Source organism: Heterodontus francisci, chromosome 31 (genome assembly GCF_036365525.1).
Source record: "Heterodontus francisci isolate sHetFra1 chromosome 31, sHetFra1.hap1, whole genome shotgun sequence".
In the NCBI taxonomy this organism is placed as follows: domain Eukaryota; kingdom Metazoa; phylum Chordata; class Chondrichthyes; order Heterodontiformes; family Heterodontidae; genus Heterodontus; species Heterodontus francisci.
Genome location: NC_090401.1, coordinates 51157367 through 51183400, shown reverse-complemented (window position 1 = coordinate 51183400; position 26034 = coordinate 51157367). Strand labels below are relative to the sequence as shown.

Sequence of the window (26034 nt, the reverse complement as noted above, 5' to 3'; positions counted from 1 at the left end):
TATGGACACATCTTCAGCGCTGTGTATTATATGTTGTACCATATTATAATTATTATGATCTTTGATGAAGAGGTACTGTAGGTGAATTTTCCAATTTGGTGCCCCCATTGCTGCCAGGAGCAGGATTTCAAAATTTTGGCAAGCACCATTTTCTAACCTATTAAAATGAATGTTTGGAAAATCATTTTGCCGTGCGTGCCCAAGTCTTCAATGTGCTCACAATGGGTCAGGAACTGCTCCCTACATTTACTTTATGGACACAAGATTTTGAGCCCTGATGGATGCATTATGGCATGAGGTTTGCTAGCTTTTACCAAATGTTTTGGTTTTATTCACAATGTTAAGGTCTTTAGCAATTCATGTAGCAGTGGTGATTCACAGGCAAAACCTTAATCATGTTGGTTGAAGCATTCCACTTCATATTTCACACAAGTGATACTGTATGAGGGAGTTAAATAGGCTTGTGAGCATGTCAGTATCCTGCAGGGCAACCACCTTTACGTATGGTATCTGAAACAGCGTGCCAAACGTTCCCTTCTCGTATAATAACCTGCACCACTGAGGGCATATCGGCGAAACCACTGACATGCATTTTCGTCTTTAGGTCGTCTTCTATTTCCTTACGGAACTGGCGAAGCTGGGGGAATCAAAAGCATAAATAGAAAATGGCTTCAAGCTAGAATTGTCATATGCATATTAACCTTTAGAAACTAGAGATGAATCAGGAAAGAAGTTTTAAAAGCTCAAGGGCTGTAGGAAAATGGGAAAAAAACAGAGTTGAGGTGAAATAAACAGCTTTATAGTTTGACATAGCGAAGGAAAATTCCAACACAGAAAAGGGAACCAAAATAGCAAAGATAATGGTAAGAAGATACATGTACAGAATGGGATATCTGGAGCTCAGAATGGAGGAAGACAGAGTAAGTTCAGGAAAGCTATGACCAGCCTAATGTTGATTTAGTAGAGAAAGACTCGACAGATTGCAACAGAGAAAGAATATCTCAAGAAAGATGTCAAGCTTTTTCTTTGATCCTGTCAAAGAGTGTGAAAGAACTTCTAGAAGAACCTCCTAGATATGGAAACAGTATTCAAGCATCAGAGAGATTTGGGCTTTATATTGTTGACCATGGATTACACACAACTTTTCTGGTGATGGATAATTTGATGGTTATTAACAGCAGACATAGCTTTAGGAAATAACAAAACATGGACAATGAGATAATAGTTTGAATATTAAGGTGAATCACCTTCCATAGAGATAGCATATTTAGATACCAGTGTTGGGGAGGAACCAACTGCATTCCTACAGTGTGCCACATGACCATCACGAATTATTATATTCAGCCGTAAAAATTTTGGTTGTCCAACAAACCATTTGTAAAAAAAGAACAATCATTTCTGACAAACTTCCTCCTGTTAGGTTTAATTGTTCAAATTTGTTTAGCAAGTTTACTAACCTGTTCTGCATTTGTTGCAAGATCCTCAGACTCAAACTGCACAAGATTTGGTAGTAATTGGTGATGAACCCTTGGCTTGTTCACAGCCTCACAAGCATCATCACCAAACCAAAGGGCATTGATTACAACCTATTGAAACAAGAAAAATACATTACTCAATAATCCAAGAGGACTTCAACTTCATTTTTTGCTAGTCTTGTAAAATTAGTTCTTTATTTATTTCTGTTTGGAGATTATATGAACTGGAACGGATGGTGGAATTCAGAATCAATAGTTACTTTCAAAAGGGGATTAAATATATACTTGAAAAATAAGTATTGACAGGGTTATGGGGTAAGATCAGGGACTAACTCAATGGCTCTTTCAAGATTACACAGGCACAATGGGCTGCATGGCTTCCTTCTGTGCTGTAAGATTATGGCCAGAATTTAAAGTCCCCCCAGGAGCAGGCTAGGAGGCGGGGGATGCGTAAAATCATGTGGTAGCTGGGGCTGCCATTCCTGTTGCCTACCCACTCTCGCTGCTATTTCAGCAGCAGTGGGGCAGGTAGTAAATGGCCCAGCCCTCCCAAGCCAATTGAGGCCCTTGTGGCCAATTAATTACCACTTAAGGGCCTCCGCACCACCGCTGGTATTTTACCAGTGGTGGACAGGCACCTCGGCACCTGGGGAGGCCGCCCAGTCATACCTGGCGGTTTCCTTGCGGGCTTTGGGGGGGGGCCTCCTGATTGGGCACCCTGTGCCCCATGGAGGACCCCACAAGCAGCATGGACCACCCCCACTAAAACAACCCCCTTGCCCTGCTACCCAATCCCCACTCCCAATCCCCAACCCCCCTCACCAGGGCTAGCCAATTGTCCCTGGTGAGGCTCAACCCCCACAGACCTTTTGGAGGCCAGCGTCCATCGTTCCTCTTCTTGTTGGGTGCAGTTGCAGCAGTGGCCACCATTCCTGGTGGCACTGCTGGGACTGAAGAGCTGCTGGTCTTCTGATTGGCAGGCAGCTCTTGGAGGTGGAATTTCCTGCCTCGTGGGGGATGGTGGAAGTCCCAACCGAGGTCAATTATGGGCTTGGGCCACGTAAAATAGCAGTGTGGCTTCTAAGCCCAGTGGAGATGGGCTCACCCCGGCTTTCCAGCCGATGGGTGGGGCCACCGCCTCAATGTTAAATTCTGGCCTATAATGATTCTATGGTATTCTGTCTCATACACTCAAATGGGAATAACGTAAGGAGCGTTAGGACACAAAATTAATATTTCAATGAAAACTGGGAGAATTCCAGTTTCTTTCCCTATTCACGGACCCACACATTTAGTTACTGATATGTGAGGCTTTGAAATACGCGATTTCTGAGAATGCAATTTTATTAGCATCTGAATGTGCAAAAAAATTAGAGGCCCTGTTTCTTATTAAAAGAGGAATCTCACCCTATAGTGTGAAAACTGGAAATTGCTGAGCAAGTGATTTTGGTGCCAAGAATTTTTGAAATTTGAGCCTGTAATCTAGGTTGATGCTTCAATAGTCTTGAAGGTGATGCTGTGTTGTCAGAGAGAGCCTCTTCCTTCAGAAAAGATGTTAAACCAAGGTCCTATCTGCTAGTTCAGGAGGACTTCAAAGTTGCAATGAGCAAATAGAAGAGCTGGTATTCTGGAAGAATGAAATCTTAGAATCATCGGCCGTGAAATTGGGCTCCGTAGCACCGTAAGCATGCAGGATGGGCAGATCCTGATGTCTGTCAGCCTCTTCAGCTGATTTGACGTACATTCTGCCAATTTGGACAGTGCAGGCCCAGTTAGTGCCTTCTTTCCCTTCCTTGAACCTCACCACTAATGTAATTTAAAGGGCTGCCATCCAACTTGCAGGTGAGGTGCTTTTGGCTAAATTTTGTTCTTGAAAAGTTTGTGGAAGTATTGTAATGTCTTCTTGGAGGAATTTTGGGTGACTTGTTGAATTTTGAAGGCTGTGTTGATGCATCCTTACAGGGAGTTCACAGGGGTTTTCTGCCCTGTTAACAGAAAGCCTGGTGAGTTATGGGGGCTGTAGCTGCAGTCCCTCTTGGGCTGCAACATGACAGGGACATGGAACACAGAGAGAGGAAGCTGTGCACAGAGGGAGAAGGAGGAGGGCTCTGGAGGGCTCACCAAGGATCTTCAGCGATCACCTCTCCTACCTCCCCATCAGCCAGGAGCCATGCGTGAGGCAAATACAATTCACCAAGGATGTGGTTACTGAACTGTGCCACCTCCTTCAACATTACCTGCCGCCTCATAGCAGAGTGAGGATGGCGCTGTCAGTGGCCATCAAGGTCATTGTCGCTCTCAACTTTTATGCAAATAAATCCTTCCGGATGGGAGCAGGCGACATAGCTAACATTTCTCAGTTCCTTGTTATTGCTGTATCATGGAAGTGATGAAGGCTCTGTATGCCAGGAAAGGGGACTTCATTGTCCTCTCTCTTATCAGAGAGAAGCAAGAGGAATGGGCACGCGGCTTTTCCAGGGTAGCTGCATTCCCAAAGGTGCAGTTAGCCATCAATTGCACACATGCACACATCCGGCACAGACACGATGGGCCAAGTGGCCTCATTCTGTACCTTAAACTTTCTATGATTCTATGTGGGTCTGCAGGTCCCACATCTAGAGATGTACCGGAACTGGAAGGGCTACCACAACATCAATGTGCAGTTGATGTGTGACCATGGGCAGAACATCATGGCGGTGAATGTGTGGGGGTGAGGTGAAGTCTCTGAATGCTAGGCATGAGTCCTGATTGCTGATGGGTAAATGATGGGGGCGCAGGTGCATTAAACAGCGTAAGAGGTCGGTGGAGTGGTAGGTGGAAGATATCCTGTGTAGATGCATTTACAGACCTTGACCACTTGTGTGAGGTCATTGAACTTCTTGCAGCACTGCTCCCAGGCCATTGTGGCCAGACTTTGGAACTGACCTCCCTGATCATCTATTCCTATTCCTTCACAGGGTTTGTCTCCTGGGCCCCTGCCAAAGTGTTGCTTCTCTCCTCCTTTGCAACTCCTCTACTAAAGCCTCCAGTGGCACATCATAAAATCTGGGAGTCCTCCTTCCTACCTACTGCTCCATTTGGTGTGCTTCTCCTTGTAGCCACATCTTCCATAGACAGCAGCAGCATCCATATAATAAGTGCAAGTCACTTTAAGAGGAGCAGACTGCCTTTAAGATGGGCAGTCTAGCTGAAACATGTACTATCCATGTATGTTGTGGGGCCCCTTTTCAGCATGCAGCTAGTCAGCAGTGCAGATCTTGCTCAGCTATACACTGCAATCATTCAAATGAGGAGGCAGTATGTAGTTTGCTGCCCGACTCAACAGCACCAGGCACATGGCCATCCTGAATCGTGACTCCCATGCCTGAAAATGGGTGTACTCAAATTTTTTCCCCTCTACACACTTACAACACAGAAGAAGACCATTTGGTCCATTGTGTCTGTTCTGGCTTTTTGAAAGAGCTACCCAATTAGTCCCACTACCCTGCTCTTTCCTCATAGTCCTGCAACTTTTTTCCTTTTCAAAGTATATATGAAATTCCCTTTTGAAAGTTACTATTGAATCTGCTTCCACCAACCTTTCAATTAACACAATCCAGATCATAACAACTCACTTTGAAAAAAAAAATTCCCTCATCTCCCCCGCCCACACCCAGGTCTTTTGCCAACTATTTTTTCAGATCAAATGGATTGAAAAGCTGTTTTCATCCAATGCTGTCTGTGTGTGAAGATACAGATAACTTGAGTTTGAAGAATTGTATATCACATTTGGGCTACATTTGCAAACAACCAAAATTGCAATCTGTTTTCACAATTTGTGTAATTATTCCATATCGTACAGCAATATTAATTCCGAAAGCAAGTAACTACTACCTTTTGCTCTCAAAATGGATAACAGGCAATACTACTATTTATAGAGAAATATTTTAGCTGCCTTAGCAGTAAAAAATTCTAAATAACAGTAATAAAATTCTACCCAACTAGTCCTTCTTTCAGTACTGGTAAGTAATTTAAAAATGACTCCTTATTTAACAAGCAGGAATATCATTGCCATTTCAATGTTATTATTTCACAGGCTCAGAGGCTACTCCCAATCGATGATAAGATAAAAGGGAATCAAAGCTACCCTAGTGAGTGAAGATTTGCAACGGCTTACAAACGATATGCAGATATTGCAGCAAGGACCAGAAAAAAATGAAATTAGATGTGGAGGGACATTGTACTGAGAAATTGCTTTGCTTTTAACCCTCATCAAAAGACTTAATAAATCTGTAATTAGGTAAAAATGTTAGATGACATCAAGTGACAATTTGGACAGAGAAAACCCGTCCTGGGGACCATGGGTTTGGTCGTAAATAATATGGAGGAGAATGTTTCCGGTAATAACGTAAGACTTGTTGATGTACCCTGATAACTCAAGTAAGAATGATGCCATTTGAGACAAATTAAGCAATCAATTGGTCAAAAAAATGAATAGAAAACAATGTTCGGGTGTGATTACTGACCATTTGATTGAAAGTTACCTTCAGTTGTATATAAAATGGCAAACGTGCATAGAGAAAGTAAATGTAAAATTTTTGTGGAGCCAGAAGGAGCAAATAGCCATTCTTCCCTCTGATGTGTGACCCTCTATGGGCGGCAGGTGACAGGCAGTGAGTGATGGTTGGCGGGCGATGGGTGATGGGTTGTGAGTGATGGGTGATGGCAATGGCTGATAGGTGATGATCGACAGGTAATGGGTGATGGGTGACGGATGATAAGCAATGGATGATGGGCAGCTGGTGACAGGCGGTGGGCTTGCTCTGCCCACTTCCTGCCTGATGGAAATGGCCGCCTGAAAATTGATCCCTTTGTCTTCCTACCAAAGAAAAGGCATCGACCGTGGCTAACAAAGGAAATTAAGGATTGTATAAGATTAAAAGAAAAGGCCTATAAAGTTGCCAGAAACACTAGTAAACCTGAGGATTGGGAGGATTTTAGAATACAGCAAAGGAGGATCAAGAAAATGAGAAAGAAAGGGAGAATAGAATATGAATGTAAGCTAGCAAAAATCATAAAAATGGGCTGTAAAAGCTTCTATACGTACATAAAAAGGAAACGTTTGGCCAAGACATATGTGGGTCCATTACAGGCAGAGTCAGGAGAATTTATAATGGGGAATAGAGAAATGGCAGAGAAGCTAAATGATTACTTTGTGTCCGTCTTCACTGAGGAAGATACAAGAAATCTCCCAGAAGTAGAGATCCAAAAGACTAGGGAGAATGAATAATTGAAGGAAATTAGTATTAGTAAGAAGGTTGTATTGGAGAAATTAATGGGGCTGAAGGCTGATAAGCCCCCAGGACCTGATATTCTACATTCCAGAGTGCTGAAAGAGGTAGCTATGGAGATAGTGGATGCATTGGTGATCACCTTCCAGAATCTATAGAATTTTGGAACAGATTGGAAGGTAGCAAATGTCACTCCACTATTAAAGAAGAGAGGGAGGGAGAAAACAGGGAATGACAGACCTGTTCGCCTTACATCAGTAAGAGGGAAAATGTTAGAATCTATTCTAAAGAATGCAATAAATGGGCACTTGGATAATAATGATCTGATTGGGTAAAGTCAACATGGATTTATGAATGGTAAATCATGTTTGATGAACTAGTTGGAGTTTTTGGGGATGTTACTAACAGAATTGATAAAGGGGAGTTGGTGGACATAGTATACTTGGATTTTCAGAAGGCTTTTGATAAAACCTAAGGTTGGTTAGTGAAATTAAAGCACATAGGATAGGAGGTAATATACTGGCATGGATTAAGGATTGGTTAACAGGCAGAAAACAGAGAGAAGGAATAAACGGGTCATTCTTGCGTTGGCAGGCTGTGACTAGTGGGGTACTGCAGGGATCAGTACTTGAGCCCGAGCTGTTCACAATATATATCAATGATTTGGATGTGGGGACCAAATGTAATATTTCCAAGTTCATGGATGACACAAAACTAGGTGAGAATGTGTGTTGTGAGGAAGATGCAAAGCGGCTTCAAGGGGAGTTGGACAGACTTAGTGAGTGGGCAAGAGCATGGCAGATGGAATATAATGCGGAAAAATATGAGGTTATTCATTTTGGTTCGAGAAATAGATGTATGGAGTATTTCTTAAATGGTAAGAGATTAGAAAGTGTAGATGTACAAAGGGACATGGGTGGCCTCGTCAACAAGTCACTGAAGCTAACATGCAGGTGCAGCAAGCAATTAAGAAGGCTAATGGTATGTTAGCCTTAATCGCAAGAGGATTTGAGTAAGGATGTAGTGAAGTCTTGCTTCAATAGTATAGAACCTTGGTTAGACTGCACCTGGAGTACTGTGTGCAGTTTTGGTCCCTTACCATAGGAAGGATATCATTGCTATAGAGGGAGTGCAACGAAGGTTCACCAGACTTGTTCCTGGTATGGCGGGACTGTCTTATGTAGAGGAATGGGGAAACTGGGTCTGTATTCTCTAGAGTTTCAAAGAATGAGAGGTGATCTCATTGAAGCCTACAAAATACTTAAAGGGATAGACAGGGTAGCTACAGCTAAGATGTTTCCCCTGGTTGGGGAGTCTAGAACCAGGAGACACAATGTCAAAATAAGGGGGAAGGCCACGTCGGACAGAGATGAGGAGAAATTTCTTTAGTTTAGTTTCGAGATACAGCACTGAAACAGGCCCTTAGGCCCACCGAGTCTGTGCCGACCAACAACCACCCATTTATAGTAATCCTACATTAATCCCATATTCCCTACCACATCCCCACCATTCTCCTACCACCTACCTACACTAGGAGCAATTTACAATGGCCAATTTACCTATCAGCGTGCAAATCTTTGGTTGTGGGGGGAAACCAGAGCACCCGGTGGAAACCCACGCAGACACAGGGAGAACTTGCAAACTCCGCACAGGCAGTACCCAAAACTGAACCCGGGTCGCTGCAGCTGTGAGGCTGCGGTGCTAACCACTGCACCGCCCTTACTCAGAGGGCTGTGAATCTTTGGAATTCTCTACCACAGAGGGCTGTGAAAACTCAGTCATTGAGTATGTTTAAAGTAGAGATTGACAGATTTCTAAATACCGACATAAAGGAATATGGGGATAGTGTGGGAAAAAGGCATTGAAGTGGATGATCAGCCATGATCATATTGAATAGCAGAGCAGGCTAGATGGGCTGAATGGCCTACTCCTGTTCCTATGTTCCAATCTAAACATTTCAAAATGCAAGTTTGATGCCAGCTATCTGCCGCTTATCCTCTCTCTTCTTGGCCTGTCAGCTAGTTTAAGTCAATTCAAAAAAAGGTTGCTATTAAAAGTTATACTTTGATACACTTTAAGGAGAGAAAGAAGTTGTATCAATCTATATGAAGTTTTCTGTGTGATCATTTATCTTCTGAACACCACACCCTCTGCCCCCACAAAACCCCAGTAGATTTATTGGGGTTGGGGAGAACCGGAAATATTCATCCCTCACGGGAGGAATGGTTTCACTCAGCCTTTCCTTGATCAATAATTTTGCATGTTTGGCTCGGGTTTTCTTCAATCCACATGATTGCATTTCCTGTTCTATCATCAGTACATACCAGAGCAGTTGCTGTGATGATCCTTGAGCTTCCTGAAGCTCCAACCACCATTTTCACATTTTTATCTTTGTCAAGTATAATTGCAGGAGTCATAGCAGAGAAAGGTCTTTTGCCTGTCAGAAAATTGGAGGTATTAATACAATTATATTATAGTTGAGTCATTCTTTGCTAATTTTTTCCATTCTCTCCACTCAGTAATAAATAATTACTGGCTAAAATATATTGAAATTATAGTAACAATTGTCGTTAGGGGACAATATATTCAATGGGGTTATCCTCTGCCCTTTCACCTCAAGGTCTTGAGTATTAATCAGATCAACCATTCTGAACTACTCTCTAAAGACCTAACTAATGCATGCTCCCTCCAAACACAAAGAACACTCCAAGAGGAGAAATACGGACCAGTATAGAAATGAGATCAAATCCACCAAGCAGTCCCCTCCAAAAGCCTAGCAGATCAAATAATAAATGCCCTATTAGATGTAGGAGGGCCCTTCTGTGCAGTTTGCCCTATTCAAATCTCAGAGACCATAGACAAGTTGTCCCAAGCTTTAGTCATTCCACAATCCTCAGTTTAAGCATAACCGTTCTCACAATCCCGATTTATTCTCCCATGAGCACCAAGCAATGAGGCTGTGCTCAGCCTATCTATTACAGGCCATTCAGGCAGATTGTGCAACCCTGGTACCCTCGACCCGCTGACTGAGTGAGTGAGTGTGTGTGTGTGTGTGTGTGTGTGTGTGTGTGTGTGTGTGTGTGTGTGTGTGTGTGTGTGTGTGTGTGTGTGTGTGTGTGTGTGTGTGTGTGTGTGTGTGTGTCTGGCTCATTTACAGCTCTGTGGCTAAGAAGAAGAATCACAATACTTTATTTTTAAACATCTGGGTACGGGCAAACTTGTGCACGCAGGTGCACTATTATTTTGGTGTTGTATTTAATGCTGTGAACTTCACTCCATGATATAAACGGAACAGATTCCACAGCAGCAGGAGCTCGAGCATGTTCCATAACTGCAATTACTCGAAGCAGTTCTGCAACATAAAGGGAGCATAAGTTGCCATGGAATGTGTTATTTCATTAACAGAAAGGAAATTAAGTTTAATCGCATATGTATTAAATTACATAATTAGACCAAGAGGTCTGAATTGGTTTAAAATAATCTCAGAATAAAATTGACATTTTTATTTACCCAATAACCATTATGTGGCCCTTTCCTCAAAAACTATTTGGATTAAAAAAATTAAACAGGAAACATACCAGGTTGCACATAGTTTTGAGAACATGATGGTAGACTGTTCTTATCTTCATATTGTGAAAAGTCTGCCATCTGATTATTGAATATTATCCCAGTTACATTAGAACGAACAAATGATCCAAAACTGCAAAATACAAAACAAAGAATGAAACAACCACTGAGAGTGCAGACAGTAACTTTCACTTGTAGTGTCTCTGGAAAATGGCAGGTTATATGATTAATTATTATTTAAAAATCATTTATTTTTTTCAGTTGGGACCACAATGGCTGAATTTTCAGCTCAGCCACTTTCTGTTACTGACAATTTTCTCCATTTTCCTTGTGCGGACTCTGGAATTAAAATAGCTGCAAAATCAATTGTGGAAAAGGTACATTTCCCAGTAAAACAAAATATAGATGATCCCATTGAATTTAACCATGAGGGCAGTGCAATGAGGGCACTCATGTATTGCAACTCTTTCCTCACACTCCCCACAGAGCTAGACCATTTGGACTGGTGAATGAACACTGGTTTATTCTTTCAGTGACTGCCTTAAACGTACTTAAAGACAGATTTTCTGATGGAGGGGGAGAATCACTCGCTAGACTAGCATAGGTAGGAATTTATGGGCAGCATCTTTGTGACTCCCTGATATGCACAACTATTGGGCAAAGTCAACTGAAATAAAAAAAAAACAGAAGTGATGTAAAACAGGCTGCTGACCAGTTTTATGCTATCGGACCAAGTCAAGATCCAGCTGTGGAGTTTCACAGTTGTCTTACTGGTAGGCCCATCTCAGGCCTCCTGTGCTTTAGGGTGGCATGGATCCATCCCGGCATTCCAGGACTCCGTCAGGATTGGGTGCTGCTGATTGCAGGTGCAATGTGCCGTTCCCAAACAAGCACAGGGAACTCATCCTGAGAGTCTTCTTCCTCCAGTTTCAGAGCAGGTGCTATGGAATTGTGGCCCCATACCCCTTAAAGAATAGTTTTATTAGAGAAAACAACACCCTACAGACCAACTAAAAAAAAGAGAAAATGTGCTTTGATGAGATTAGATATAGGCAAAGCAACATGGTAATGGTGTTCTGTGAAAAGGACAGCGTACATTTTATAACCTTCAATTGAAACAAATGATCATTCCAGTGACCTTGAGGGTTTCCTGTAATCAATGTACACCCGGGCCCAAAGGAACAAACCATTCTGGGTTGACTAATATACTCTGCAGTAGTTCTTCACTCACGGCATGAACCTGTTTGGAGAAAAATGGCCTGTCAGCTTTGTGGATAGTGGCTACCTCTATCTGGGATTGATATAAGTGGCTAGTTTGCACTCAGTCAAAAACATTTATTTTCACCGTGTCCATCTCATTCTATCCTCCATATTCATCCAGCTCTTTAAGCAACCCTTCTCACACACCATCCTGATTATATGAATTCAACCCCTTTCACTGCATTATTGTTTGAATCACAAACCTCCATTATCACCATCCATCAGACCCATGGCACATTGTGATGTGCTCAACTCCCAAGATGAGGCCTCAGCTGGAATGTTGTGGACAATTCTGGGCACCACATTTCAGGAAAGATGCAAAGGTATGAGAAAGGATACAGAGGAGGTTTACCAGGATGTTATCAGGGATGAGGAGGGGCTGGAAAAGTGAGAACTGTTCTCATTGGAACAGAGAAGGTTAAGAGATGACTGAAAGAGGTTTCCAAGACTATAAGAGATTTTCGTAGATTAGATAGAGAAAATCTGTTCCCTTTGGCGAGCAGGTAAATAACCAGCAAATAATCTGCAAATATTTGGCAAAAGATTGAGACGGGTGATGAGGAGAAATGTTTTCACTCAAAGAGTTGTTGGGATTCTGAACGCTCTACCTGAAAATGTGGTGGAAGCTGATTCCATAAATAATTCTAAAAGGGAATTGGACAGGATCTGAGGTTGAGGAACATACACGGTTACAGACAAAGATGATATTGTGGGACTAAGCATGACTGCTTTTTCAATAGCCAGCACAGGCATGATGGGCTGAATGGACTCCTGCTTCACTGAAAGTTTCTATAATTCTAAGTTTCACTTTGCTATGCTCCCCATGTTGGGTTGGGTCCATCTTCAGTTCCTTGATTATTAATAATAATGTCAAAATAATGTTTGAGGCTGAAGAGTGGTAGTTTTCTTCATTTATTAATAAAACTTACCGACCATTGATAGTGCTGGAGACAGACACTGCACTGCCATCTTGTGCTACAACAGACAGATGGGACGTTCCACCCTGCCCAGGTAAAAAGCACTTTATCCCATAATAATCAATCTTTTCATTGGTGTGACTGTCATTGATCTTTTCTCTAATATCATTTGCTTTTGAGATCATCTCTTTGACCTGTTTAAAAAAGAAATTAAGGCAAAGAAGAATTGGAACAAATGACCACAAATGGCACCTTTTAGTGGTAAAGATCATATATACATAAACCTCTTTGTAAGATTATTTTGGGAGCATACATCATTCTTCAGATACCATGGCAGGGATTTTCAATTACCTGTGTGGGCTGGAACAAGAGCGGGCGTGCTTTGAAAATAACGCCCCGGATGGTGTGTCAGTGTTCCGACACCTTGAAGACGCCCTCGAATTTTCAAAGTGAGGGCGGGGGCCGGGAGTCGGGAACCCCCTCGCCTCCAAGTAATGGCTTGTTAAGCTCCTTGAGGTGCTTATTAACTGGCTGGGGAGAGCAAGAAGGCGATTTTCACTTTGTAAATCGCTGAACCTCAGCAGTCTGGTTCACATTAGTGCATAGTTGTCAGGTTCAATCTAGGCAGAAGTTAAAGGATTTTTTTAATGCTGAACAATTTTGAGACCTGAGGGATCTTGCTCTGGATCGAGTGCATTACCTTTCATTTGGCCGTTTTGGCCACTTCTGTGCGTGTTGAGGCTGCTGGCACTCCGAGGGGCTGCCTGCTCTCTTCTGCAAGGGAGTGGCAGGCCCCATCATAGCTGCAGTCTGCCTTTGCTGCATGTGTTCCCACCTCCTGATAATGTTTGGCATCATTAATTGGGTGCCAAGCTTGCCTCTGGCCCAATTAGGGCATTTCCATTTGAAGGTAGCGTCATGTGAGCAATACAGAGGCGGCGCAGGGACTGGACCCAGAAATTATTCGGGCATTGGGTTCCTGACCTCAAATTGAAAATCAAGCCCCACCTATCAAAGTGTCCAAAGCATGTTGAAAAAAGAAAACTATTAATTTCATGCTGTTTTTTTCATACCTGGAGCCAGAAATTTGCAAGAGCTTTCCAATCTGCAAACTTCCCTCACTAAACAGCAATTAAACTCTCAATGACCTAAGGCTACTGTCATTTACACGTTGCTCCTTGGCAATATCATCTACAGATATATGATCAATTTACACATGTAATTCTATGTAATTCTATGCACATATGCTGACAACATCTGGCTCTACCTCTTCACCACCTCTTTCTACCCCTTCTCTACCTTTGAGTTGCAAAATGACTTATCCAACATCCATGCCATTATCACCTTCAACCTCTACCATTTCAGTGCTCCGTTGGCCAGCCTCCCACCCTCTGTCAACTTCAGCTCATCCAACATTCTGCTCCAGATATCCAATCCTGAATCAAGACCCCCTCACCAATCTCTCCTGTCCTCTCTGAGTCACATTAACTCCCAGTCCCCCAGGGACTCAAATGTAAAATTCATATCCCTTTAGGACCTCATCCCGCCCTATCTCTATAACCTACTCCAATCCTACAACTGCACTCCAACTCTCTGTTTCTTTGACTCTGGCCTCTTCTGCATGCCACTTTCCTTCACCCCACCATTGGTGGACATGCCTTCAGCTGCCCCAGCCTCGTAAACTGGAATTCCTTTCCTAAGCACCTCCACTCTCCACCTCCTTCTCCTCATTCAAGACACTCCTTGAAACCCATCTCTTTGATCTTATTTGGCTCCTCATCTGTATTTTGATACCCCTCTGTGGAGCGGTTTGGGGCATTTTCTATATTAAGGCCTTATATAAAGGCAAGTTGCTGTTCTTGATGTTGTCATTATAAACAACCTATCCTCTCACTTAGTGTAAGTAACACAACAGGAGATCCGCTAATATGTCCAACTCAATGAGACCGGAAATGTATTCACAAAATTGGACCTGAGGAGCATTTCTAATATTGTGGACTGTCATATATCCTCCTTGAACTGCCTGAGAACAGGAATACATTTCATTTCCTCTCGCAACTCGACATACCGACTCATATCTGCTGCTTTTTAGGAAGGATTGTCAAAGCCTTAGGGAGGGTGCAGAAGAGATTTACTAGAATGGTACCAGGGATGAAAGACTTCATTTATGCTGAGAAACTAGAGAAACTGAAGTTGTTCTCTTTAAAGCAGAGAAGGTTAAGGGGAGATTTTATAGAGGTGTTCCAAATCTTGAAAGATTTTGATAGAGTTAAATGAGAAACTGTTTTTAGTGCCGGAAGGATCAGTAATCAGAGGACACAGATTTAATGGGCATCCAATAACAAAGGTAGAAATAAAGGACTTCAAGTGCAGTTAACAACCATTGAATGACAGTATCCAGTCACTGTGAAGTTGTTATGAACATGAGCAATCAAATCCCAGCATGCATATTGAGGATATTTATAGTTAAATAGAAAATAATTATGCAAATTTGGGAAGTATGGAAATAAAGTTGGTTGGAGTCCAGGAGTTTCTCTTCAATAAAGGAACTGGGAAATGTAAAACTGAGGTGCTACAGAGCCACCAGTGGTGAAAGCATTCAATTACAATAGAACACATTTACATAAGCAGTTTCCATCATAATTCAGATATAGGAATTTACAATGAGAAAATATTGACGTAAAACTTTGATCAGAATGAGACAACAGAAAGTAATGTTCAGTAGACAGAAAGTGTATGTATATGTAAGATCTTTAATATAACAGACTTACATTTAGTAATTGGCTTACTTTTAACAGGCTTACCTTTTTGTGGTCACTAGATGTTGGATATTCCAACTTGCTTCTCTCTGCAAATGCAAATTTGAATGCTTCGATAATTCTATGGTACGTTAAGACTTTCTTTTCCCTAGTAGATACACTTTCTCTGGAAAAGTTATACCCTAAGGTAGATCAGAAAAGTAATTAAAAGAGGATGAAAAGATGGTCAGGCCCTTCTTTTGCCAACTACTGCCAAACTAGATGTATAGCATGAAACTGTACTAAGTCATTTTATGTAGTATCTTTACACTCATTAGGGAGAGAAGAGACTTTTATTCTGCCAGTTTGATTCTGACAGCACCTCCCAAACCCATGACCTCTATCACCTAGAAGGACAAGGGAAGCAGGTAGATTAGTACATCATCACCTCCAGTTTCTCCTCCAAATCACACACAGTCCTGACTTGAACATATATCACTGTTCATTCATCATTGCTGAGTCAAAATCTTGGAACTCTCTACTTAACAGCACTGTGGGTGTACCTTCACCACACAAACTGCAGCAGTTGAAGAAGAAGGCCCACCACCATCTTCTCAAAGGGCATTTAGGGATGGGCAATAGATGCCAGCCTAGCCAGCAATGCCCACATCCTAATTAGAATTATGGAGTATAAAAGACACTTTCCTCAAGAATTCATTTCTAATTTCCTTCTGCAATGTTCCTATGATCAAGAAAAGTACAATTCATTGGAAAGTTTAAATTACACACACCGGGCTGAATTTTATGAGTGCACTGCAGCGCACTCTGATGGAACGGCCGCTCCCTCTATGTCATGGGGGGCAGCTGCTGCACCCCTAGTAATGACGTCCGGCCCACCGTGCATCACCGACGCCATTTTTAAAGGGCTGCAGGTCCTTAGGAATAATTTTAGTATTTAAAGTGATATTGTGCAGCATTGCACTTAAAAAATTAAATAAATACTGGAGGCCCTTTCCCACCTCTCCCCCAGTGTTTGTTTTCAGGGCAGTATCATCAAAAGGAACTTTATTCCCAACCCGAACTTTCCCCCCCAACCTCTTAACATTTGCCCTTCAACCCCTTCCCACTATTCCCACAGCCAATAAGATGTGTTATTCCTGCTCCCCACCACTCCCACCCTGATAATTTCAGTCCTCCCCCGTCCCCACCAGTGTCTCGCCTCAGAGCTCTGAACGGAGTTCCAAAGGCGCGCGAGTTGCGGACCATAATATCGGCGTGGGATGGCCGCTGGGACCAAGTAGATTCCTCTGTATGTTTATTCAACTAATTGTAATATTTAAATGAAGGTCCCGCCACTGGGGCCGCATTGTAGTTCGCCACCAGCAGTAATATGCGGTGGGGCCCTCTCCCGCCACGACCCACGACGTCAAGGGATGGACAAAATTCAGCCCACCATTTTAACACTGCAAATAGATAACAAATATAACACAAGTGACTGATGTAATTTATGTGTGGGATCCACATTAAGCAATGACAGCAGGACAATGAGCCAAAAAGTCACCTTTGGTTAAGGGTCACTTCTTAGCAGCAAGTTAGAATCACAGGATAACTACTTAATACTGAACTCTTTATCATTCACTATGACCAAAGCGAATCTGCAAGTTTATACAATTATCCCAGTGTCCAGACCAACATTGGTCCCTCAACCAAAAATAGACTAGTCAGTCATCTGCTGTTTGTGCAATCTTGCTCTGTGAAAAATGACTGCTGTGTTTGTCTACTAACAGTTGGTGCACTTCAAAGCATTTCAGTGTGAAGTACTTCAAGACATTTCTGAGAGAGGCGACATTGCACGATAAAATTTCTTTCGAAATAACCTACTTCCATAAAATTTGACAGGAAATTGTATAGATTAAAAAAAATTCACCTTGCCAGAGGTTGCATGGTTACTTCTGACCTGAAAACATAATGGCTAATTAGAATCCTACGCGAAACTTGCAGTTGGTGGTTATGCTCCCAACTGAATCACTATCTCAATTACAATGTGGTCACCTTATCAAAGGTTAGCAGAATCTAAACTGGATTGCCAACAGTTGATCTCTCCGTTGAGAGCAACATTTGATTCGAGAAGCATTAATTCTCCAAAAGCCAGACTCTGGCTTGGAGTCAATAGGTCACTTTTGGGGCTGAATTTTCAAACGCCGATTGGTGCAAGTTTGAGTCGGACGTGCTTTGAAAATAGCTCCCGGAGGGTGTGCCAGTCTTCCGATGCCTTTGGAACGCCCTGCAATTTTCAAAGTGAGGGCAGGAGGCAGGAGCCAGCAACCCGCTTGCTTCCAATTAACCACCCACTAAGCTCATTGAAGAGCTTGTTAATGGGCTGCACAGGACCAGGTGGAAATTTCCAAAATGGCAAACGGGAAGAGCGAACGGTCTGGGGTATGTTAGTGCACACCTGTCGGAAAACCCCGGGGAGCCTTAATGTGACGTTGCTGCTGAATCAAAGTGTTGAGACAAAAGGGTTATTCAGACTGAGGTGCTCAAGCAGTAGCACAAAGTTTCCATTGCTTGAGCAGAGCGGGTCAATTACCTTGTGATTAAGTTTTGACCACTTGTATGCACCTTGAGGCTCCTGGTCCTCTGCTCTCTTGCCTGCTCCAATCTGCAAGACAATGGCAAGCCCAGTCATGGCTGCAGTCTGCCTTTGTGCATTGCACTCCAGTGCCAGTTCTTCTCTCCAGGCAGTGCCCATCAACACTAATTGGCTGCCAAGCTCGCCTCAGGCCCAAGTAGGGGCTTTGAATATTAAAATAGCATTACGTCAGCGACGCAGCGCGGCATAGGGTCAGAAACCCGAAAAAATCTGAGCGTCAGGTTCCCAACCCCAGGTTGAAAATCCAGCCCTTAGTGTCAGTTCAAAACTCACCCATTCTAGAAGAGGCCCAGCCGATTTTAACTCTGTGCCTCATGTAAATTTTGCTGGACTTTCCACCCTTTCTGGGTGATAGGTCAATGGGAAGTGACACAAATTTCAAGACCAGTGAGCAGGTTAGTCCACAGATCTGGCTGGTGGGGCATCCCACGGGGAATCCCATGATCTGGCGGGGGAGGGGCGGGTGGGAGTGGGGAGGGAGGGAATGGTGTAGCAAGATTGCAGCAAGAGAGACCTGAGATTTTCTTGTGGCTCTCAACTGATTGTTGTTTGCCACTCAAGCCTCCTCGTAAATATTGCAGTTGGATTCTGATAACGTCATTGGGACCCCATACGCACATGTTAAGAAGGACCCCACTGGCTTTGGGTAGGTGTCCTCTCCCCCTGCTCAATGGTGCAGGTGAAATTCCCTGCAGGCCAGCTCCAGGTGGCTCCAGGGCGGGTATATGATTTGGGCCGATTTTAACTGTCCACCCGCTCAGTTTATTAAGGGCGGGTAAGTTAAAACTGCCCCCTCTGTAGGAACTCTTGTGAATTTCAACGTTTACAATGTTCAGTACAACGTGTTATCTAAGATCACTGTTAAAATGGAGGTTACTGAGCGGATCTGATCACTTTGCTGCAAATGACCACATTCTCTAAATAATAATTTATTAAAATTGGAGGCACATTGGCTGGACAGTCTTTAAAGATTAAAAAAGAAACCATTCTGAGCAGACTATGGAGGCTCAAAGTTACCGTCTAGAATTTTCAGAATTAGTGCAAGCACTGGTCCACCAGATGGGGCGCCAGGAACATATATTGTATATTCATCCAGAGTCACATTTATTGGTGTCTCCCTGTTCGCCTTATACTGTTTTAGGTCATCTCGAGAAATTAGTCCGCCTAAAGAGGAAAGAGACATGAGAGAACTGTACCAATCCATTCACCTCAAGCTGATAACCTGTTTGCCTGTCAAATAAAATGAACTCCTTTGACTGAAAAGTAGCCTAATGCCATAACACCTTCAGAAAAGACAAGAACAATGCAGGCTGACACTCCAAGTGCAGTATTGAGGGAGTGCTGCACTCAGAGGTGCTGTCTTTTGGACAAGATGTTAAACCAAGACCCCGTCCACACTTTTGGATGGTCATGAAAGATCCCCTTTCGAAGAAGAGCAGGGGAGTTCTCCCCGGTGTTCTGGATAATCTTTATCCCTCAATCAACATCACTAAAACTATATATCTCATTGCTCTTTGTGGAGCCCTGCTGCATGCAAATTGGCTTCTGTTTTTCCTATATAACAACAGTAATTATGGGCTCAATTTTAATGTTAAGGAAAAGGCCGGGTTTGGGTTTGGGAGGAGGGATTAATGTCTCAGAAATCTGTTTCCCGACCCAGACCCATCTCCAATCCAACCATTTCGGGATTTAACTAAGGCCAGAAGGTGGGTGGACAACCAACCAGCTCCAAGGAGGCGGGCTGCAGCTTTAGATATGACAATGAGGCTGCGATCCTCATTGTCACGCATGTTTGAGCTTTAATCCACTGGGTTTCCCACGCATCAGGTAACCTGGCAGCTTCCTCGAGGCGAGGATTTGGTGAATTCAGAAGGTAAGTGCCTTAACACTTACCTCCTGGATCCAGGTTCCTGCCTTAGGAGCCTCTTCAATTGGGCCCTCCCACAGTGATCTTCCCCACCAGGTGCCAATCCCCCCACCACCAGGCCTGGGTGAATGGAACCTGGCGTGAAAAGAAAAATATATAACAACAACAACTTATATTTATATAGTAGTGTCTTTAATGTGCTAAAACTTCCCAAGGCTCTTCACAGGAGCATTATAAAGCAAAACATAACACAGGGCCACATAAGGAGATATTAGGTCAGATGACTAAAAGCTTGGTCATGGAGGTAGGTTTTAAGGAATGTCTTAAAGAAGGAAAGTGAGGTAGAGAGATGGAGAAGTGTAGGAAGGGTATTCCAGAGCTTAGGGCCTAGGGAACTGAAGGTGCGGCCTCCAATGATGGAGCGATTAAAATCACGGATAACTGAGACCAACCCCCCCCCCCACCAACAGTATGCTGCGGATCACCATTGACCAGAAGTTTAATTGGATCAACCATATCAATATTGAGGCTATAAGAGCAGGGTAGAGGCTGTGACAAGGCTTGTCAGGAGTGTAGTGGAAAACTCATTCACCTGGATGGGTGCAACTGCAACAATTCTCAAGGATCTCAATACCACCCAGGAGAGAGCTGCCAGCTTGATCGTTGACAACTTTACTCAAATTCCACCCCCTCCACCACAGGTACACAGTGTCTGCAGTATGCACAACCTACAGGAAGCACTGCAGCAACTTGCCAAGCTTACTTCAACAGCACCTCCCTCCTCTGCACCCTTTATCACCCAGCAGGACAAGTGCAGCAAGACCATGGGAACACCATCACTTGAAATTCCCTTGCAAGTCGCAACCCATCCTGACTTGGATATAGATTCTTCATTGTTGCTGGGTCAAAACCTTGGAAAGTCCTAGCTAACACCACCATGGGAGCAGCATCACCACAAGGACAGCAATGGTTCAAGAAACACTGTGGGTGTACCTACCCCTCATGGACTGCAATGGTTCAAGGAACACTGTGGATGTTCCTACCCCTTATGGACTGCAATGGTTCAAGAAGGTGGCTTACCACCACCCTTTCAAGGGCAATTAGGGATGGGCAATAAATGCTGGCATAGCCAGCGTTGCCCACATCCCATGAATGAATTTTTTAAAAAACCATCTTCTTCGGGCAACTAGAGAGGGACAACACATGCAGCTTTGCAAACATCACCCACATCCCAAGAACAGAGAATAAAAAAGGAAGCTGGATGAAATTCCCTGGTGACATGTGATTGAAGCTTATGGAGATATTAATAGTACTGCTAAATTTTTCATGGAAGATTCCGGATGGAGCACTACATATTATTAAAGACTGGATCCAGAATGTATTCACTTTTAAGTGAGAAACATTGAAAAAAAACACTGGAAATATGTTGATTCAGGAAGTGAATCTGCATTTGATATATTGGAGTCTCAGCAGCCCAGTAATAATACATGTATCCAGGTAGTGAGATACCCAGGTACATACCTGATTGACTGACATAATGAACAATATCCTCCGCAATGGGTCCATCATAAAATGCATCCGGTCCTTGATCTGCTATCATCTGCAGTGTATCCGCTAATTGTGGAAAATATATTAGATCATTTTCGCTCAAAATTTGGTCGCTGTTTTTCTTACAAAACACATTGCTGTGAAAACAAAAGAATTTTTAGCGATTGCCATAGAGCAATTTTCCTAATTGTTAACCAAGGAGTAAATTCAACAATTCCACACTCCCATTGTGAAACCATGCTCGAAGGGACAGATGGGTGATCGAATTACAACATTGTAGGACAGATTCTCCCACCCTGTGGTCTACTGGAATGCAGCTCCATGCTGGGAACATATAATTGGTGAATATATCCTCAAATGCATGTTTTCCATTCAGTAGCATCCTAAAATATATTTTGCTGTAAATTTGTAAACACTGCATTAGAAACAGCACTAGCAAAATCTGTACAAAGGATTTCTTTATTAGATTTTCTAAATAAAAATCTATTGATACAAAGAATTAAAAATTGTTTTACCCAAATAATTTCAGAACTAATATCGTGAAGTCTTTTCCATCAGATATTTAGTCAGTTAGTTACTGTGCTGACAGTAACATGATGGATAATTGGTAGCGATGACAAAGTCACTGTCTAATCAATTGCTTTAAGTAACAGTGTGAACTACAGAGTTAAATTACAATCTTGATATCTCTCCTGAGATTGGGGTGGATCCAATCCAGACAGCTGAGAGGTATTTAACATTCTCTGCGGGATGTTTGGGTTTGAAATAGACTCGATCCAGTTCTAAGTAGGCTCAAGTCCACAGCAGAAAACTGTCCTTATATAGGGAAAATGACTTCTTGTGGCAAATGGCTTGTTATCATTGGGAAACAGGCATTTTTATTGTCCCCAAAACCTCACCCCACCAGACAGGAAAAAGGCGGGTTTGGGTCAGCCCTCCATTTTACATCCTGCCCAATCTTCAATTCAGTGGAGAGTGGATGTAAAATAGGCAGCTGGCTCGATCCCATCCATTTCCCACCGGGCAGAGTTAGGTTAAAATTGCCCAAGTCTGCTATATGTGACAATTATAAACACCCGTGGAATATTTTGTGAGATGTTGTATCACTAGCCCCATCCATAGTTGAACACAAGTTAGCACTCCAAATTAGTCACCTCGGATGGAGAAAGCTATGCAGGCAATGGAAGCATCATATTGACATGAGTACGAGTGGGGATTTGTCACAAATCCTCTTGGGTACAACGGTGTGAGTCAATCCTGCAAGTGATCTGAGTGTCTTACCTTTTAAGGGAGTTAATCACACTGCCCTATATCTGCTAGTATGATAGTGGGACCTGGGAAAGAAGCAATCGTACGCCCTTGTGACCAGAACCAGGTATTAATGCCTATTGTATTTATACTTTATATAGGTGCACCAAGGAAACACTTGGCAAGATAAAATCAAATATGAGTTGTTAAAGTGTTTTATTTTACGATAAGGTGAACATACAAAACAACCATTATAACCAGACTCACCTAATGCTCTCTGTAAAACTTAATGTTTTGTAATAATACAAAATAAAGACGATGCCAGCTGCACCACATGAATCAAGATGGCTTGTAACTATTCACCAGCATTTCTAACCTCTTCACCTCAGCAAAGGTCATCACAGCTCTCCCTGTAACAAAACTGACTGTCCTCACAGTCCTGTTATAAAAAGGCTCTTCTAATCTTTCTTGATCACAGGTAGAAATAAAACGACGTTCCAAGATATTGGCTGCAAATTACTTACTGACTACGCAGTCCAGTAATGAATTGTTTATTGTTTAATCTCTGGGGAAACAACTTCCTTTTAGCATGTGAATCGCTATTCATCTTTCAAACTTGTGAGAATACACTTTGCTTTAAAAAAAAATTGCAAATAACTCTATTTCAAAATCCTTTTAGTGGAAAAATAATCATCAAATCCCAAAATGTGATGATATAATGGCCACTATTGACAATATGAGCACTTGATTCAATGTCACAAGCTTGCAAAATGTTTTGCTTTTATTTTCCTTAGTGGGGTCTGTAGAATTAGGAGATGATCCTCTGTGGCAGGTTTAGTCAGCAAAATCTGAGCCAGGTAGACTTGCAATAATCCACAGTGTGAAGTTAAAAGTCTATAACTTGGGCTCAACTATACGATCTTTAGCATACGGACTGTGACTACAAGTTATAAAATATACAATGGCTTCTCTTCCCTGTCCCACACCATGACCTCCAGAATCCCACAAGGATATATCCACAGCCCCCTTCTTTTCTTCATCTACCTGCTACTGTCGATAGACTTGGGGGCAGCTTCCACATGTATGCTGAAGACACTCAGCTCTACCTTCTCACCACCTCCCTTGACCCCTCCACTAACTATTTTGCCAGATTTCTTGTTCGACATCCAGTCTCAGAAAAGTCACAATTTTCTCCAGTTAAACATTGGTGAGACCAAAGCCATTTCTCCTACACCCACAAACAGAAGCATTTTTCCCTAGTCATTGATACCATCCCCCGCAACCCCCCCTCCCCGCCCTCCATCCCCCGGCCAATGTCTCAGGCTGAACTCGATTGCTTGAAATCGCAACATCACATTCAATTGCAAACTGAGATTCAAACCACTACAACACAAAGAACTACTTTCACCTCTCTGTCCCTTCCTCAGCCCATTGCTGTTGAAATCCTCACCCATACTTTTGTCACCTCCAGAGTTGATATATTTCAATGATCTCCTGAGTGGCCTCCTAGCCGCCATCCACAGTAAGCTTCTGACATACAAAAATTTGATCCCCATATCACATTCTGCACTTACTCCCCTATTACCTTTCTCTTCACTGATCTACATTGGTTCCTGGTCCCCCAACTTCTCAAATGTAATATTTTCATCCTCATGTTTGAATCCTTTCATGTCCTCACCCTTCCCCATCTCTTTAACCTCCTCCAGTTCTACAATCTCCTGCCCCCAAAGACTCAGTTGTTCCGAATCAGGTCTTTTGTACATTAACCTCCCTTTGCCTCACCATTGAAGGCCGTACCTTCAGCCAACAGCATCCCAAAAAGACAGATTATCTGGTCATTATCACATTGCTTGTTTGTGGGAGTTTGATGTACACATACTGGCTGCTGCGTTTCTGACATTACAACAGTGACAACATTTCCAAAGTACTTCATTGTCTGTAAAGTGCTTTGAGACGCCTGGCGGTTGCATAAAGTGCTATATAAATGCAAATCTTCCTTTTTCTTTTGCCTGGCAATTTAATATGCTCATGCTTCCACAGCAATTGCTAGTTTGCTTTCTAGATGAATTATTTGTTGCTGTCTAATTGCAGTGTCGCTGCCTTAATTGCAGAGTAAAATTTTCCAGCTCCATATTGAGGATTTGATGGCTCATTTTCATCACCCCCTTGAAATGGTTGTATTGGATTTGATTTGTACTGCTGTGTAATCCTTCCCATTCATATTGCAAGGCAGATTCCAAGGCACTTTTAAAAGTCACAATGGGGATTTTGTTGTTCTGGTCAAAGACTTTCCCCATGATCAGAGGAAGCAATATGAGCACTGAAAGATGGCAGCCAGCGGTGGCACTTATGCCTCAAACATGTAAGTAAAACCCACTGCTTGAGGCGGCACTCTGTACCAACACAAGCACCAGACATGCCTCCTGTCTACTACAGAGCTTCCATCAAAACTACAAACACAGCATTAAATTGGTTCAGCAAGGAAGAGTTTTGATGTTTGCCTGTGTAATCACTCTGGCACCACTAAATTGAATTTCTCTCTCCAGAATGCAGTGTGTTAATCAGATATTCATGGAGATCAGAAAAAAATAATTTAGAGCTAAAGCTCAAATTAAATTGATCATCTTTAGTGATTGGACTTTTATTTTTGCTTTAGCTGTGTGTGCAGGCTTTCAAATCCTACTATTTCTAGTGGAGGTGATAGCATGTGAGTTTGAATCTTTTAACCATAAAATTAGGTATATTTGTCTTCCTTTCTTTAATGAACAATATCCCACTATGTTTCATGAATGAGGCTTTGAAATGCTCTTTGCTAGAAATTGAGTCGGTCTGCCGTGCCTTTTGTTTACTTCAGCAGGGTGCAAATCGAACTTGTGGTAACTGCAAGAACAGAACAAAGACTCCCCGGGTCTCATTCATAATACTTTCAGTCTTACGTGAACATCCTTAGTGACTATATTGTCTCACAGCAGAATTTCTTCTTCCCTAATGCAATATTTTAGTTAGGGTGGCAATTGCTTAACTTCAAATTTCCCTTTTGCCGTACGATATCTGGATGAAGATAATACCATGGAACTTAAAAATGTCCCACTGCACTAAAGTACAATGATCTAGTCAGGTTACATCTGTTAAGCTTTGGTCACTGAGGGACAAGATACAATCCCTGGAAGTGGTGCAGAGACGAGTCATGAGACTGCTGCCCAGTTTCAGAGCATTGGGATATGAAGAAGAACTGGAAAAACTTGGGTATTTTCAGCCTTGAAAGGAGATGGTTAAAAGAGGATCTCACAGAGGTCCAAATTAAGCCAATACATTAAACCAAAGGAGCACAGGTTCAGATCAGCAAACACCCTTTCAGAACTGTTGTCAGGATGTTCTTTACACAAAGGATAATCAAAATGTGGAATGGACTTCAAGGCTCAGTGGAAGGGCATAGACCTTGGAATTATTTAAGAAGCATCTGTATACTGTGATGATGTAGTGGAATCTCT

General features: G+C 42.6%; 1 protein-coding gene across 1 annotated transcript in view; it reads right to left on the bottom strand.

Moving 5' to 3' along the window:
- Positions 1-369: 369 nt before the first annotated feature.
- Positions 370-26034, bottom strand: part of LOC137346999 (glutathione hydrolase 1 proenzyme-like) — a 48075-nt gene continuing 22410 nt past the window's right edge. Inside the window, exons 6-13 of the mRNA XM_068010984.1 lie at positions 21269-21432; positions 18898-19044; positions 15294-15430; positions 12502-12683; positions 10324-10445; positions 9070-9182; positions 1458-1586; positions 370-637 (exon numbers count right to left, since the gene is read on the bottom strand). Of these exons, the coding sequence (XP_067867085.1) occupies positions 473-637; positions 1458-1586; positions 9070-9182; positions 10324-10445; positions 12502-12683; positions 15294-15430; positions 18898-19044; positions 21269-21432 (1159 nt within the window). The 3' untranslated portion in view covers positions 370-472. The remainder of the gene's footprint in view (positions 638-1457; positions 1587-9069; positions 9183-10323; positions 10446-12501; positions 12684-15293; positions 15431-18897; positions 19045-21268; positions 21433-26034) is intronic.